The 18,786-nt window shown below is 33.6% G+C and overlaps 1 protein-coding gene across 3 annotated transcripts in view; it reads right to left on the bottom strand.

Annotated features, from left to right (window-relative positions):
- DYNC2H1 (dynein cytoplasmic 2 heavy chain 1) overlaps nt 1–18,786 on the bottom strand; it is a 367,349-nt gene that overhangs the window by 191,445 nt on the left and 157,118 nt on the right. For all 3 annotated transcript variants that reach the window (XM_007191229.2, XM_057552950.1, XM_057552951.1), the window contains exons 66-70: nt 9,258–9,421; nt 7,485–7,604; nt 6,797–6,931; nt 4,942–5,085; nt 900–989 (exon numbers count right to left, since the gene is read on the bottom strand). In XM_007191229.2, coding sequence (XP_007191291.2) covers nt 900–989; nt 4,942–5,085; nt 6,797–6,931; nt 7,485–7,604; nt 9,258–9,421 — 653 coding nt within the window. The remainder of the gene's footprint in view (nt 1–899; nt 990–4,941; nt 5,086–6,796; nt 6,932–7,484; nt 7,605–9,257; nt 9,422–18,786) is intronic.

The following is an 18,786-nucleotide window of genomic DNA, read 5'->3' as shown; positions in this document are numbered from 1 at the left end:
CTCTGTCTGAAGTAAAGATCTTCAACAAAATCACTCTAATTATAAAAATTACTATCTCATTCTAGAGTAACAATATTAAGTATATCTTTTTCAAGATTTTCTAAGAAGCCTATATAATTGGACCATAATAACTCTATTCCTCTCACTTAGTTAACTGCCTTACAAAGTGCTTTTTTAACATATCTGAAGCTATAACCAAGGACTGACATTAAAAAAAAAGTCCTAAGTGAAAACCCTCTGTGTTTTGTATAATATTAAGAAATTTCTAAAATATGTTTCACTGTATATTCCTCTGGGTCCCCTATAAGTTGAAGACTTAACGACAAATTTCTTTCATAACTCAGGATCAGGTGTTAGTTTACTTCGCAATGCGAAGAATAGACAATTATTTTGTTCCCCAACCCAGGGGACATCCAGCAGTGTCAAGAGATGATTTTGATTGTCACAGCGGGGAAAGGGAGGGCTAACGGCACCAGAAGGTATAGGCCAGAGGTGACACTAAATATCCTAAAATGCACAAAACAGCCCCCCACAACAAGTAACTATGTGGCACAAAATGTCACTGGTACTGAGATTGAGAAACATAGGCTAGAAAATGATCTACATAATCCATCCTCGTTCCCTCTTTCAGTGGCTACTGACATGTTCAGGGTTAAGTCAGCTAACCCAGGGTTTGCTCTCCCTTCTTTACTTGTCACTTTTCTCCCTACGACATCCCAAGTGCTGTAAGACATTCTGGTTAGTAATGAATATTATTCTGGGAAAATATCAGAAATGTCAATTTTAATACCTTTCTAGTAGGTAATGAGTAATGTATAATTTAATATAATTTAACCTAATACTGTATTAAACCAAGGTTCAGGTAATATTTTATAAGTGAAAAACACAATGTTTCTTACCTTAAATAGACAACGGCATATATATTCATATACCATATGTTTTAATGAGTTGATAAGAGACTGAATCCTCTGTTCTGTATTTTCAGAATCCTGTAGATTACAATTTGAAAATTGAAAAACAATTAGGAAATTCATGAACATTTAAAAGGTACCCCACAGTTTAATCATGCTTATAAATTGTTCCTCCAGCCTCAAAACTGATTCTGGAACAATTATCTTCGTCAATCAGACTCAAGGGACTAGACGAATAAGTGCATTAAACTTCTACATTAATATAATAAAAAATTGATGTATTTGTAATGTATAAAGTTAAAGCTTTCAATAAATGAAAATTATAATCAATTACCAGTAATATCATATGAATTGAATTTGACCATACCACTTTGATTCCTACTGGCATTAAAAATACTACATCAATCTGGGTTAAAGCCATTTAATTACTTGTATTATAATTACCAATCCAGCCCCAAAACAGTATGACCAGAACCATACTATAAGGAATTTTCTCATCCCCAGTATAGGAACCTAAACAATCTTAAACCATGCCCTCCAGCTTGAATTTGAAATACGTGGTGTAAAAATTCATACATAGTTTTAGTTTTTTATCTGCTTTTGTACCTCCATTGTACATGATTGCTATGATTTGAAAAATATCATTAATGGCTATTTAATTTGATTAATGAAAAATGGCTTGGCGTAGGAATAGTGGAGGGGATGTTGTAAAGGCTGGCCTTTTCCCTTAGTGTGATATAAGTGTAAGTCTCACTTCATTCTGGGTGCAGATGGAGAATACATGCCTTGCAGAATTCAATTCAGGTATAACATTTAGACAAAATTTGCTTGCTTCCTTGTGATGATAATTGGCAAGGAAAAAAAAAAACCTAGCAAAATAATTTTAACAGTTTAGAGAAGTACACCCAGGATGACAGGATGAGCAATAAAATGAGTGAAATTAGCAGAAAACATTGTGACTTGATATTCAGATACATCAAATGTAGGTTTCTGGCCTTGTTAGTAGCATGTTCTAACCAAGAGAGCTCATTATTCACAGTTCATACCCCAAACACTTCTCTTAATTTTACTATTTATTAACAAAGATCACATGTGAAATTGAAGCTTGGATCCACTAAAAGACACTCTAATGTGAGACAGAATATAGTACCTACAAGATCTAGTAGATTTTCAAAACAATGGAAAACAAGTTTTTCACTCTATGTATTTCAGATTATATTTTTCAAATGAACTCAAATGCCCACCTAAACACACATGTGCATATACACATACACACACATACAAAGGTCAATGTTTATTCAATGGCCATATTATCACAGAACTATTGTCACTGAGGAAATACTGAGCTATAAGCTTTTCTAAACAGTACAAAATAACCAGTATTTTTACTGAGCTAGACCTTCTAACTTATTTCTCAGTTCTTATATTTTACAGGGTCATTGAATTTTAACATAAATTTTTTTTACTAAAAGATAAGAATGAATTTTAAATGAACTTATTACTGTGTACTTTCTAAGTAATTTATACAAAATTATTAATGCAAAAGAAGTTAAGTATAAATGACGCTCTAGATTTACCTGCTGACACAGCAAATTAGAAATATGATCAATATATCATGAACCAACTCTCAGACTTTACACTTTACACTTTACTGTTTTTTGTAAAAATTCTACCAGCACAATATTATAAATGGTTTGATTAAATTTAACATATTAAAATTCAAATTTTTTTAAAACCAAAGGACAAAGAACACAATTATGTATTCTTCAGCCCTTTCCTGTATCTTGAAACCTTATCTTTGTCCAAAGGACATTACATATATACATGGGAGAAATGCTTATCTTGTCTCCCAGGACTGAGATGACAGATTTTACTAACAAAGCCTACCCCCAAAGCACAAGCTCTTCGTTAGGTGTCATTTTATTTCAAATCTAATGTAACAACAACTTCAAATGATTTACTTTAGTGGAAAAGACATCAGTAAACTTTAATCATTATCTGTAATCAAATAAAGATTTTCTGAAATAACTCATTCATGAAAATATTAAGTAGTCCATGCCAATGAAGACAAAGATTTTTTCCTGTTTTATTCTCCACTATATCACCCACGCACCTAGAAAAATGCCTGCCACATGGTAAGTCTGCGATAAATATTAACTGAATGAATAATAATCTTTCCTCAGAAAGATAGACTTAAGTAAACCTACTTGGATATGAAATTTTGCTCTTAACTATCTAAAAGAACAAATTATTCTCACCCAAAATATAATTCTAAAAAACACTTATATTAGTATTATACTGAACACAAAGACTATAAATAACTTGATGAATTTGGTTTCATAAAAATATTTTTTTAATAAATTAAAAAGCAAATTAATAAACCCAAAATATTTACAACATATGACAAAGGTTTAGTGTCCTTAATATATAAGAAACTCTTATAAGTAAAATTTTAAAATACTAATACCATAGAATGTAAAAATAATAATTCACCAAAGAAAAAACACAAATAATCTGCTATTTATTTTACAAGTGATAGTTATCTTACAAGTGACCAAAGACTTTCAAATATAGTGAAATATTTTTCAATTGCCTAATAGGATAATTATTAAAAGTTATTTTAATAATTAAAGTTATTAAAAATTATTTAAAATGAATATGTAATACTCATTTTTGCTCAAGGTGTAGATTTAAAAGGCCCCTGTTGTTGTATTAGTTTAATATATCAACAGCTTATATTTCCAAAGGATAATTAGACAACATTTGTCTAAAGGCTTACAAATGTGCATTTTTGCCCCAGCTATCCAAGTCTAGGGATTTAACTAGGAAAATAATTGGAGAAACAAAACACTGGGGAAAAAACTCTGTAAGTGTCTATAGCTATTTTAAACATAATCCCCAAATTCTTTGACCCTCCATCCATCAAGAGTTAAAGTCTCTTTCCCCTTCTTGAATCTGTGTAGGCTCTGACTGCTTCAACCTATAGAATACAGCAGAAATGACCCAAGGCTGGGTTATAAAAGGCAATTCAGCTTCTGCCTTGTTCACTGAAATACATGTTTGGTATCTCAATGTGCAATATGAGGAATCCAACTACTCTGTGCTGTGAGGAAGTCAAGCTTCATGGAGAGGTGCTACAGTCAGCAGTCCTAGTCATCAAGTCCACCCACCCCAAGTACCAGACATGAAAGTGAAGCCTCCCCAAAACCACTTGCACTCTCAATTCCTCCCAACCAAGACCCCAGACCTTGTGAAGCAGAGGTAAGCCATCCCTGCAGTGCCCTGACAAAATTCTCCATAGAATCCATGAGCATAAGAAAGAATCAATGAGCATAAGAGAAACATTGTTTTAATCTGCTAAATTTGGGGGTAATAAGGTATTCAGCAGAGATAACCATAACACCCTATAGGAGGTAGCTAAATAAAGTAGGGTATAGCCTCACAAGCTCTCAAAAATATTGTGTAGGTTTGTATTTACTGACATGAACATTGTGTACAATATATTTTTAAAGCACAGTATTATACCTTTTGGTAAAAATTATGTGTATTCTTTAATATATTGTTCCCTCCATTAGAATACAAGCTTGATAAAACAGTGTATATTCCTGTATTCCAATTTTCTAGAACAATATCGGGTATGTATTATAGCCTCAAACAACAAGGGTATACAATGAAATTTTAAATGTTGTTTTCCCCAGGTAATGGGATTATGTGGATAATTTCTTACCTTTATACCTTCCTGAATCATCCAGTTTTTTTTCAATGATCATCTGAGAAGATAATCATTTATTAATTTATACTCAGAACATAAGTCATTTCCATTAAGAGGACTGCCACATTGGGACAGTTTGTTAAAAACATAAAATGCAACTAAGGAGCTAGTTTCTTTTAAATATAGTTTAAAAGTGTTACATATGGTCTTTTGAAACATAATTCCGAGCAACTTTTCTCAGGAAATTATTATAAATTAAGCACCTAGTAAAGCGATCTCTCTCATTCAGTCTCAGCTATGGGGTAACCAACAGCATACCTGTTTGTTTTGCAGAGCTCGCTGGAAAAGTCGGAGAAATGCAGCCAAACTAAAACGGTACATGTTATTAATTTTTGACAAGTCAGAGATAATGAAGTACATCTTGCTGGCACTCTCAGCCAGAGGTAGATAGGCATCCCGCTCCTGTGGAAGAAGGGGGGGTGGGGGCGGGTGTGGGAAGGGTGACACCTTAGTTCTAATGCTTTACTGCCACCTACAGACTGCTATGCACATATCTAGCCACAGCCTTACTTTCAACATACATACAACAAATAAAGATGAATCACAGAATTTTATAAAGAAACTGCATAATCCAGCTTTTCTATTTTTAAGTTTTTATACTTCTTTTAATCCTAAGATATTACATTTTTGTTTTGTATTTTTATGTAACTGCAGGCAATGTATTCTAAATACTTCCCCTCCCCTCTGATTACAGAGCTAGAAGTAGTACATGGGTTGGTTTTAATGAAGACAAGAACACTTGTATTAGGGGAAAGAGGTAAGCACCTGTATTAGGATTAAATGGAATGGTAAACAGCTGTGATCAGAGGTCACATAGGTCATGTAAGACAGCATGGCACTACAGGCTACCCCTGCAGTGGAGAAAAGTTAGAACAATGAATCTAGTGTGTGGGACTGGTACCAACAAGAACACTGATGGAAGTGGAGGTAGAGTAGAAGACTGTAACAAGTGTCCACATTAAGATAATAAAGCACCTAGCACTGTTCAACATAAGCATAGAACAAACCAATAATCACAGGGGCTTTCATTCTGACTGAAGGTAAACGATGATGAAGATGAAAGGATCATAGGATTAAATGGCCTTGAGGTTATGAACTGAACTCTGAGAAGGGTCTCCATGTCATTCTGATCAAAGCACCAGGATTATAAATATGATACTGGTAAAATTATGTGTGTGACTCAGTGATGCCTGTTCAGAAAGAGAAGGCAAAGAAAGTTCAAAATCCTTTTGGTATACAGTGACAGCTATGACATCTGCCAATTTTAGCTATGGTAGAGAAGGTGGAATGACTGGATTGGAAACAGGCTAAAAGTTTTTTCTTATTCTGATTTCAACAGAGCTCTTTCTCAAGTGAAGAAAGTAATACTATGTAAGTGTAGAATTTGAGCAACAGCTGAAAAACACCTAAAATAACATTTGGAAAAGTCATTGAGGGAAATGGGAAATATTAAAGGATGTCAGTAAGGGTCCAGGTCAGGTTGGAGGCTGGGAATTCACAATAACATTAATCTGCTTCATTGTTTGATTTTCTTCAGCAAATCTCTGTCACCAAATGTAGGAGGAAAAAAAAAAGATACATTGTACTGATATAAGGTTGAAATTTTGCTCTAGGAAATGTCGAAAGAATAAAGCAAGAAGGATTTTAACCATTTTTAAGAAGAGTTCAGATCAACACATTCATGGGGTCCAGGATGAGTAGGGAAAAAAAAAATGTTTTTGATGGAAAGAATAGTTTTTAACTCTTTTATTGATATACTTAACTTGCCTTAACTTAAGAAAAGTTCCAGGAATAGCAAAGATGCTCTCTAATAGTCATTTTAAACACGCTCATTTTCAATTTCAGTACAAATTTATAGCTCTAGAACTTTGGATAACATGCCAGAAATCAGTAGTACTCAGCAGGGCTCAGTGACCAGCACTCCTTACTCTTGATACCCTCAACATCTATTGCCCTCTCTATAATAAGAATTAGACCCAAGGACCTGGTGTTTTTGAATAGCTTTCTTTTTTTGCAATCATCATTCCCCTGACGTCCTGGTACTATAATTTTTATGATATTAACATGAAAGTTTAAGAAAACAATATAAGATCACAAAGAAGGAAATATTTACTTGATCAAGAGAAATTTGGAGTTTGTAAGATTCTTTAAGTGACTCCTGAATAAGTGCACTGCTTGCTTTTGTCTGATTCAAAGATTCAATCAAATCCTTATTTTCCAAAATATTGCCTTGAGATGTGGCAAGTGTCTGCAGAAAAATTAATAAAATAATATGATTATTATATATATTAAAATAATCAATTAAAGGAAGCCCATGTTAACTATCATTAATTTGATGATGTTTATGGGAACTTATGTTCTCTTAAAAGAATTTCATTATTTTACAGCTTTCTTTATCAAAAGATATTGTAAATCATTATATGATACTATATCATCAAAATATTGTATATGTATTAATTTTATCAACATAATAAAAATAAAAACTATTTAAAGTTACAGATCAAATCATAATTTCATCCTACCTTTGAATGTTTTTCTGAGCATAAAATCAAATATTAATGAAATAATACAGTATAAAGACAATATTAGTTAAAAATTGCTTGTCTTAAAAATTACTCCTAGAAGTCTTATATTCCAAGACATCTACCTTTTTCTATTTGAATTTTAACTTTAAGATACATATTGAGTGTCTTTGATACAACCAAAAACATGCTAAAGGTACTATAATTTTTTAAAAAACAATATTTGATTATAATCAAAATAATGTAATATGAAAAATACCCTGAATAGCTCAATTTTACCTCTAAAAGAGATTCTTCAAGCTTTGCTAACTGTATTTTCTTATCTTCTTCCTGTTGTAATAGTTTTGTTTTCTGGTCCTCTAAATCAGGTTTCTCATGCTGAATAGTTAATGCCAAAAGCTTAAAAAAAAAAGCCAAGGTTATTCTAGCAATAAAGTTCAAACCAAACAAACCAAAATGAAAACTTCCCACAAACAGGCCTTATGTTTGATTAAATATTACAAGTATAATGATACTACTATGTACTTCATTTCAATCTTTCTAGTTAAACATATGAGACACCTTCACAATTATTTCTGACAAAAGAGGCAAAATGAATAGTTAACTAATTGATAAAATGTTAAATATTATAGGACAGCTATGAGAAATTGCATTATTTAACATACCAACATGTAATATTCAGTTCTTAAATTAGATTAAATATATAAAAACTATGGAAGCAAACATTTTTAATGGTAAGTAGTCACAAAAAGAGTTACCTTACTTAAAATACTATATTAAAATCACAATGAGATACCACATCACATCCACTAAGATGGCTATAATTAAAAAGACAAATGATAATAAATGTTGGCCAGAATGTGGAGAAAGGGGAACCCTCATACATTATTGGTAGGAAAGTAAAATTGTGCAGCTACTTTGGAAAACTTTGTCTATTCCTCAAAATGGTAAACATAGAGTTACCATAAGACTCAGAAATTCCACCAAAAAAGCATTGAATTGTAAACTTTCAAGGGGTGAATTGTATGATATATGAACTGAATCTTAATAAAGCTGTTGAAAACTGCTATTCAAATTCTTCAGTTTGAAACTTTAAAATAGGAAATGACATTTGCATGTAATAAAATATATTAATTCGAAATCTATTGTATAAGCATGTTCATTTAGTTCTTGTTAAAGTAATACCTAAATAGCCCTTTTCAGCAATTACTGTGGAGATCTTTTATATAGAAGAAGCAATTTTTTCAATTCTGCCAAGCTCTGAGTGATTGGTACATTGTTTTATTTATGAGAAGTATCATCAAGCCAATCAAAAGACATTGTTCATAAAAATATGCAGTGAGTCATCTAGTATGGTAAGAAAAATATTTTAATAGGAGAGTTTAAAAAATTACAATAAAGTAAAAACCATGGCAAATATACATGCTATCATATAAATCAAAAGAGAAAAAATATACTATTGTTAGATGGTAAAAAACAGGATGATACTAAAAAAGTCAACAGGATATCTTTAAAGAGGAAAAATGAGTAAGGGAGTGTATAAGTAAAAATCTGTACATGAAAATCATTTTGCAATTCATGTATTAAGTATAAACTGTAATAAGCCATATACAGATAAAGTGAATTCAAACATGCAAATGTTCTAGTCAAAAAAAAAATGTTGGATTTGGAATCAAAGACCCTCACCTAGCTGAATAAGTCAATAATTGCAATTTTAACATTTAAACTTCGGTTTTCACAGTTAAAAAAAATAAAGTTACTAATCTTAACATGTATGATCCTCCATTTCTCAAATTCTAACAAATATGACAGTAGACTGTAAAATTAAAGTTATACTGGAAGAAGCAGCAATTTGACATTAGCAACAAATATACAATTCTAACACTAATGGAAAATGAAATAAACCCAAATGTGTTACTGATTTGCAAGTATATTTTCAAAATCATGAGTTTAAATGCTAATCAGTTTAACAAAATAGCTTCCCACTGAAAATATTTCATTAGTATACAAAGATACTAAAGATTTCTAAGGCAAATGATTGTCCATATATACCTGTCCTCGTAATCCACTTCTTGTTGTAGTAAAGTTAACCTCAGTAACAATGGAAGCTGCATCCGGTGGAATAAAGGGATTTGGGTTTCTTGTTGACAAAAAAAGGCGAAATTCTTCATTGTAGTCGATAATTTTGTCACCTATTTGTACCACATAACGTGGTCCTGTTTTTTTTAAATGACATAATTAGTTGGCCAGAATATTCTGTATTTTGCTACATGACATTAAAAAATATAATTTTCTAGTACTTCTAAATAGTCTTTCTTACGGGCTTTTCGATACAGTCCAAAATACAGCAACAGCAAGGCCACCCAAAAGACTATTAACGAGAATGCTCTACTGATCAGTCAGCACTTATGCAAACAAGGATAAAAAATATTCATTAAGACAATCCTAGGATACTGAAGCATCAAAGGAATATCTACTTATATTCAATATAGTTTTAACATTAACTATATGTTTGATATTACCAATTTTTCTGAAATGTTTGACTATAGATGACAAAAATAGAAACTCTTATTAATTATTCTCTACTTCAAAATTCATCAAAGTGTTTATTGTACTAGTATTTAAGATGTAACACTTGAAAACAGAATGACCTGGTAAAAACCTGGAATTAACAACATATGAGTAATTGCAAAGAATCCATTATTAACGTCAAAAAAGATTTATTCAGACTGCCGTACACAGGTACTTTGCAACAAATTAAACTGAGAAAAAGTAAACTTCTGCTTCACAAAGGAGTTTTTTTATATTCTAATATAAAAATCAATTATATTAATTATACAACATATACAGAAAAATCAATCAATAATTACATGCATTACTTATGATTATTACTGATAAAAAAGAAATTAATTTTTTAGGTTAAAAAATACATATTATCAAAGATTATTTTCTAATGTTAAGAAAAACAATGTAATGAATTTTTGAGAATCCTAGAATAGATTTTAAACTTTACTTAACTTTTTAAAGTTAATGTGAAAAGAATTCAATGTGCACTTTATGAAAGAGGATATGTAAATGGTCAAAAACAATATCAAAATAATGCTGAACTTTAACCATTATAGGAAAAAACAAATTTAAAGGTTCAGTGTAATAACTATACACAAACTAGAATGATTCAAGAAAATGCAAGCAGGGTAAATGCAAAGAAAACTACTTCTAAGGACATCATAGTAAAACCACTGAAAATCTATGACAAATGCAGCACAACAATAATGCAAAGGCAGGTATTGGGTATATGGAGTTAAAGACCAATACTGGAAAAGTGGCCAAGTATTTATCTATATTAAAAAAATAAGTCACAGATGCATACTGTTATACACAGGGTAGCCATTAAAAACTATCAGGTTAATTAGAAACCTACATTAGTTATTGCATGAATTGGTTAACTGTATTACATTACAAATATTAAGACTGCCATGGTGAATAAAAATGCAAAACCAAATGATATACTGTTTATGAGAAACACTCTTTATAAAGAAAACCAACAGAAAATTGAAAGTAAAAGAAGGGAAAAATATACCATGTGAACACCAATCCCCAAAATTAGTGTAATCATTCTAATACCAAATTCTAAAACTTGAGATACTTCTAGAGACAAAAGACAGTTGATAATGATAAAGAAAATAACCAAACAGGAAGACAGCACATTCCAAATATGTATGCATCCAAACACACAGCTTCAAAATATTTAAAGTAAAAATTGACAGAACTAAAAGAAAAAATTCAAAATCATAGAGACTTTTTCTCAATACATGATAGAACAAATAGAAATAAAAAGTAAAGGTATAGGGTTTCCCTGGTGGCGCAGTGGTTGAGAATCTGCCTGCCAATGCAGGGGACACGGGTTCGAGCCCTGGTCTGGGAAGATCCCACATGCCGCGGAGCAACTAGGCCCCTGAGCCACAATTGCTGAGCCTGCGCATCTGGAGCCTGTGCTCCACAACAAAGAGATGTTGTGACAGTGAGAGGCCCGCGCACCGTGATGAAGAGTGGCCCCCACTTGCCGCAACTAGAGAAAGCCCTCGCACAGAAACGAAGACTCAACACAGCCATAAATAAATAAATAAATAAATAAACCCAAAGTTTAAAAAAAAAGATTAAAAAAAAAAGTAAAGGTATAGAAAATCTGAACATTACTATTAACTAACTTGAATTAATTGACTTTAGAGAAAATTATAATAACCAAGAGCAAAATTTACATAATTTTCAAGTGTACACGAAATATTTGTGAAAATTAACCAATGCCAGATCATAAAAAAAGCTTCAACAGGATTAAAAAAACTGAATACTTCAGAATAAGTTTTCTGACCGCAACAGAGATAAGCTAGAAACCAATCCCAAAAGGGTAACTAGAAAATATCCAACTCCCTGGAAATTAAACAACAAAAGCAATAAGTAACTTATGAATTAAAAAAATACAAACCAAAACTTGTGGTATGAAGCTGAAGAAGGGCTTAGCAGAAAGTTTATAGACAAAAAAAAATGCATATATTAGGAAAAAGAAAATAATGAATTATCAATACTTTGAATTTCCATTTCAAGAATCTAAAAAAAGACAGCCAAATAAAATCTAAGGAAAATATTAAGAATAAAATAAATAAAAAGCAAAAATTGAAAATACAATAGAGAAAATCAACAAAGTTAAAAATTGGTATTTCGAAAAAATCAGTAAAATTGATAAACTGCTATCAAGACCTACCAAAGAAAAAGAGAAAAAAAATTATCAATATCGAAAAAAAGACACATTATTGAAAAACTCACAGAAATTTTAAAGTTATAAGAATATTATATAAAAACACACCAATACATTTGACAAATTAAATGCAATAGACAAACACCTAAAAAAATTAATCTAAGTTGATATATACACAGAATATAGATTACAAACAAAACTAAATTAACTCAGGGAGAAGAAATCAAGATGGCAAAGCAGAAGGATGCAGAACACATCAAAAATATGTCTACACGTGAAACAAATCTCACTGAAAGCTAACTGTAGACTAGCAGAACTAGAAGACTGTAAGAAAGATCCATATAGAATTGGGTATAAAGGGATGAGAAGCTATTAGGTCTGGACCTGTGCCCCTGGGAGGGGACTCAGAAGAAGAGGGATCACACAGGAGGAGATCCTCTCTAGGGAGTAGATGGTTTGAGTCACAAATTGGGCACCCTTGTCCAAAGGTCAGACACTGAGAATGTGAGTCTCTTTGCTGTTTGGAGGGCTGGGGGAACTAACAGGAGGGCTGTGAGAAGCCTGGACTCCATTCATGAGGAGCGCATACTCACTTGCTTACTTCCAAAACAGGGCGGAGAGGGTGGACTGAAACTGCATGGGTGGCTGACTGGTTTCCTGTGACTGCCCCAGCACGCACCCCAGTCTAAGTCTAGCAACTGCTTCAGCCTCACTGGCGTGAGGGCTGCTACAGCTGAGCAGAAAGCTCAGCTGTGAGAAGCAAAAGCAACTCAGACCTAAAGCGTGTCTGAGCAGGGTGGGAGCAGCCATTACTGGTACTTACACAGGCAGCACATCAGAGCAGCCATGATTTCTGTCTGTGGTCAGACAGCCACAATTCGCACCCAGACCAACGCCAAGTGCCCATGCCAGCCCCTCTTGCCCGAGCACTGCTCCCCTCCTGGGCAAGAATGCTGGTGCTGGGATTGAGGAGAAAACACACTTCAGGGGAATGGAGCCAGCTCAGACCCAACCCTCAAAACTTCTGCTCCACGCTATTTACAATAGCCAGGACATGGAAGCAACCTAAGTATCCATCAACAGATGAAGGGATAAAGATGTGGCACATATAGACAATGGAATATTACTCCGCCATAAAAAGAAACAAAATTGAGTTATTTGTAGTGAGTGGATGGACCTAGAGTCTGTCATACAGAGTGAAGGAAGTCAGAGAAAACTAAATACCATATGCTAACACATATATATGGAATCTAAAAAAAACCAATGGTTCTGAAGAACCTAGGGGCAGGACAGGAATAAAGAAACAGACATAGAGAATGGACTTGAGGACACTGGGAGGGGAAAGGTAAGATCGGACAAAGTGAGAGAGTGGCATGGACATATATACACTACCAAATGTAAAATAGATAGCTAGTGGGAGGCAGCCGCATAGCACAGGGAGATCAGCTCAGTGCTTTGTGACCACCTAGAGGGGTGGGATAGGGAGGGTGGGAGGGAGACGCAAGAGGGAGGGGATATGGAGATATATGTATACGTACAGCTGATTCACTCTGTTATACAGCAGAAACTAACACAACAATATAAATCAATTATACTCCAATAAAGATGTAAAAAAAAAAAAAAAGAATCCAACAAAAGAGAGAGAAAAAAAAAACTTCTGCTCCAGAAACTTGGGAACAGACCCCACCCCCTACAGAGCAGTGATGGCCACTGAGCAGAGAAAAAGCCCCAGCTACACCTGGCTCTGATCTAACAACTCCATCTCCAGCTTCCTACCAAGGTGATAGCTGTCAGCAAACCTGAGGAAAGACAGGTTCTGTGTTCACATCAGATTCAGCAGACTGTACCACACAAAGGCACCCATTAAAGACTGCAATAGGCAACAGTTTCACCTAATTTCATAAAGACAGAGAAAGTTAAGCAAAATGAGAAGACAGAGGAATTTGCCTCAATTGAAAGAGCAAGAGAAAATCCCTGAAAAAAACAACTAATGAGACAGAAATAAAAAATTTACCAGATTAGGAGTTCAATGCATTAGTAATAAAAAATGCTAACTGAAGCAGGCAAAAGAGTAGCTGAACACAGTGAGAATTTTAATAATGAACTAGAAAATATAAAAAAGAATTAGAATTGAAGAATACTGTAACTGAAATGGAAAACACAATAGAAGGATTAACAGCTGACTAAGTGATATACAAGAACACAAAAGTGATCTGGAAGATAGAATAATGGAAATAACCAAATCAGGAAAGGAAGGGAAGAAGGGAGAAAAGGAAGGAAGGAAGGGAGGGAGGGAGGGAGGAAGGAAGGGAGAGAGGGAGGGAGAGAGGATGAAAGAAAGAAGAACAGTTTAAGGGATCTCTGGGACAACATCAATCGTACCAACATTGCATCATACGGGTCCCAGAAGGAGAAGAGAGAGAGAACAGGGTAGAAAATGTATTTGATGAAAGTATGGCTGAAAACTTCATAAACCTGAAGAAGGAAACAGATATACAGGTACAAGAAGCACAGAGGGTCCCAAACAAGATGAACTAAAAAGACACACACCAAGACATATCATAATTAAATCAGCAAAAGTTAAAGAGAAAATTCTAAAGGCAGAAAGAGAAAAACAGAGTCTCATAAAAGGGAACCTAAAGAAGGTTACCAATTAATATTTTTGCAGAAACTTTGCAGGCTAGAAGGGAGTGGCATGATATACTCAAAAGTGCTGAGAAGGAAAAACCGCCTAACCTACAATAGATATACAAAAATTAGAAAGAAAGAAACACAAGCATACCATGAAAGGAAATCATCAAACCACAAAGGAAGAATCTAAAAGAAGAAAAAAAAGAACAAAAAAGAACTCAAAACTACCAGAAAACAGGTAACAAAATGGCAATAAGGACATACCTATCAATAATTATTTTAAATGTCAATGTAATAAATATTCCAATCAAAAGACATAGGGTGGATGATTGGATTAAAAAAGACCCATCTATGTGCTGCTTATATACAATGGAATATTACTCAGCCATAAAAAGGAACAAAACTGAGTTATTTGTAGTGAGGTGGATGGACCTACAGACTGTCATACAGAGTGAAGTAAGTCAGAAAGAGAAAAACAAATACCATATGCTAACACATATATATGGAATCTAAAAAAAAATGGTCAGAAGAACCTAGGGGCAAGACGGGAATAAAGATGCAGACCTATTAGAGAATGGACTTAAGGATACAGGGAGGGGGAAGGGTAAGCTGGGACAAAGTGAGAGAGTGGCATGGACATATATACACTACCAAACGTAAGATAGTTAGCTAGTGGGAAGCAGCTGCATAGCACAGGGAGATCAGCTTGGTGCTTTGTGACCAACGAGAGGGGTGGGATAGGGAGGGTGGGAGGGAGAGAGACGCAAGACGGAAGAGATATGGGGACATATGTATATGTATAACTGATTCACTTTGTTATAAAGTAGAAACTAACACACCATGGCAAAGCAATTATACTCCAATAAAGGTGTTAAAAAAAAAACAACCAGAAAATAAATAAATTAATTAAAAATAAAAAAGACCCATCTATGTGCTGATTACAAGAGACTGACTTCAGAGCTAAAGACACACTAACTGAAAGTGAAGGGATGGAAAAGAGATTTCACGGAAATGGAAATAGCAAGATAGCAGAGGTAACAATACTCATATCAGACAAAGTAGACTTTAAAACAAAGTCTATGACAAAAGACAAAGAAGAGCATCATGTGATAATAAAAGGATCAACACAAGTACAGGATATTACACTTGTTAACATGTATGCACCTAATACAGGAGCACCTAAATATATAAAGCAAATACTAAGAGACATAAAGGGAGAAACTGACAATAATAGAATAGGAGGAGCCTTTAACATACCACTTACATTAATGGACAGATCATCCAGAGGGAAAATCAATAAGGAAACAGGGTCTTAAATGACACAACAGGCCAGCTGGACTTAATAGATATCTACAGGACATTCTACCCCAAAAGAGCAGAATACACATTCTCTTTAAGTGCACATGAAATGTTCTCCAGGATTGATAATGTGCTAAGACACAAAACAAGTCTCAACAAATTTAAGAAGACAGAAATTATATCAGGCATTTTTTCTGACCACAACAGTATGAAACTAGAAATCAATTACAGGAAGAAAACTGGGAAAAGCACAAATATGTGAGAAATAAACAACATGCTACTGAAAACCAGTGAGCCAATGAAGAAATTAAAGAGGAAAACAGGAAATACATTGAGACAAAAGATAATGGAAACACAACTTGCCAAAATCTATGGGATGCAACAAAAGCAGTTCTAAGAGAGAAGTTTACAGCAATGCAGGCCCACCTCAAGAAATAAGAAAAATCTCAAATAAACAACCTAACCTATCATCTAAAGGAATTAGGAAATGAAGAACAAATAAAGCCCAAAGTCAGCAGAAGGAAAGAAATAATAAATATTAGAGAGGAAATAAAATTAGAGACAAAAAACATAGAAAAGGTCAATGAAAGCAAGAACTTGTTTTTTGAAAAGATAAACAAAATAAATAAACCTTTAGCCAGGCTCATCAAAAGAGAGAAAATGCAAATAAACAAAAGAAGAAATGCAAGAGGAGAAATTACAGCCATTATCACAGAAATATAAAAAATCATAAGAGAATACTATGAACAGTTATATGCCAACAAAATAGACAACCCAGAAGAAATGGGCACATTTCTAGAAACATATAACCTGACAAGGAAGAAAGAGACCATCTGAACATACCAATTACTAACAGTGAAATTGAATTTGTAACAAAAATCCTCCCAGCAAATCCAGGACCCGCCAGCTTCACAAGGGAATTCCACCAAACACATAAAGAAGAGTTAATGCCTATCCTTCTCAAAGTATTACAAAACATTGAAGATGATGGAACACTCCCAAATTCATTCTATGAGGCCACTATTACCTGGATAACAAAACCAGACAAAGACACTACAACAAAAGAAAATTAAGGGCCAATATCTCTGATGAATATAGATGAAAAAATCCTCAACAAAATATTAGCAAACCAATTCAACAATAAATAAAAAGGATCATACACCATCATCAAGTGGGATTTATTCCAGGGATGCAAGGGTCAACACTCACAAATCAATCAATGATACATCACATTAACAAAAGAAAGAATAAAAATAACATGATCATCTCAATAAACACAGAAAAAGCACTTGACAAAATTCAACATCCATTCGTGATAAAAACTCTCATCAAAGTGGGTTTTCAGGGAGCATATCTAAACATAATAAAGGCCATTTATGACAAACCTATGGCTAACATCATACTCAATGGTGAAAAGGTGAAAAGAAAGCCTTTCCTCTCAAATCAGGAATAAGAGAAGGATGCCCAATCTCACCAATTCTGTTCAACATAGTATTGGAAGTCCCAGGCACAGTATTCAGACAAGAAAAAGAAATAAAGAGTATCCAAATTGGAAGGGAAAAGTAAAACTGCTACTATCTGCAGATGACATAAAACTATATAAACAAAACCCTAAAGTCTCCACCAAAAAACTATTAGAACTAATAAATGAATTCAGTAAAGTTGAAGGACACAAAATTAATATACAGAAATCTGTTGCTTCTCTATACACTAACAATGAACTATGAGAAAGAGAAAGCAAGAAAACAATCCTGTTTAAAATCACATCAAAAAGAATAAACCACTGAGGAATAAACTTAACCAAGGATGTGCAAAACCCACTCTGAAAACTATAAAACATTTAAGAAGGAAACTGCAGCTGATACAAAGAAATGGAATGATATTCCGTGTTCTGCAATTGAAAGAATTCATATTGTTAAAATATCCATAGCACCCAAAGCAATCTAAAGATTCAATGCAATCCCTATCAAAATACCCCTGACATTTTTCACACAACTAGAACAAATAATCCTAAAATTTATATGGAACAACAAAGGACCCCAAATTGCTAAAGTAATCTTGAGAAAAAAGAACAAAGCTGGAGGTATTATGCTCTCAGTCTTCAGAATATACTAGAAAGCTACAGTAATCAAAATAGCATGATACTGGCAGAAAATCAGCCTCACAGTTCAATGGAAAATAGAGAGCCTAGAAAGAAACCCATGCACTTATGGTCAATTAATCTACAACAAATGTGTCAAGAATATACAATGGAGGAAAGACAGTCTCTTCAATAAGTGATGCTGGAAAAACTGGACAGCTACATGTAAAAGAATAAAATTAGGACATTTTATCACACCATATATAAAATAAATTCAAAACAGATTAGAGATAAATGTAAGACCTGAAAAAATAAAACTCCTAAAAGAGAAGGCAGAACACTCTTTTAGATAAGTCATAGCAATATTTTTTGGATCTGCCTCCACAGGCAAAAGGAAAAAAGGCAAAAATAAACAAATGAGACCTAATCAAACAAACCTAAAAGCTTTTGCACAGCAAAGGAAACCATTGACAAAACAAAAAGACAACCTACTGAACAGGAGAAAATATTTGCAAATGATATGATCAATAAGGGATTAATATCCAAAACATATAAACAGCTCATATAACTCAACATCAAAAAACAAACAACCCGATTAAAAATTGGGCAGGAGACCTGAACAGACATTTTCCAAAGAAGAGATGCAGATGGCCAACAGGCACATGAAAAAATTCTAAACACTGCTACCGTTGGAGAAATACAATCAAAACCACAATGAGCTATCACCTCACATCTGGCAGAATGGCTTTCATTTAAAAGACCACAAATAACAAATGGTGGCGAGGAGGTAGAGAAAAGGGAACCCTAGTACACTGCTG

The sequence above is a fragment of the Balaenoptera acutorostrata genome, chromosome 9 (genome assembly GCF_949987535.1).
Source record: "Balaenoptera acutorostrata chromosome 9, mBalAcu1.1, whole genome shotgun sequence".
In the NCBI taxonomy this organism is placed as follows: Eukaryota; Metazoa; Chordata; class Mammalia; order Artiodactyla; family Balaenopteridae; genus Balaenoptera; species Balaenoptera acutorostrata.
Note: the sequence above shows the minus strand (reverse complement) of the source record. Positions and strands in the feature narration are given on the sequence as shown.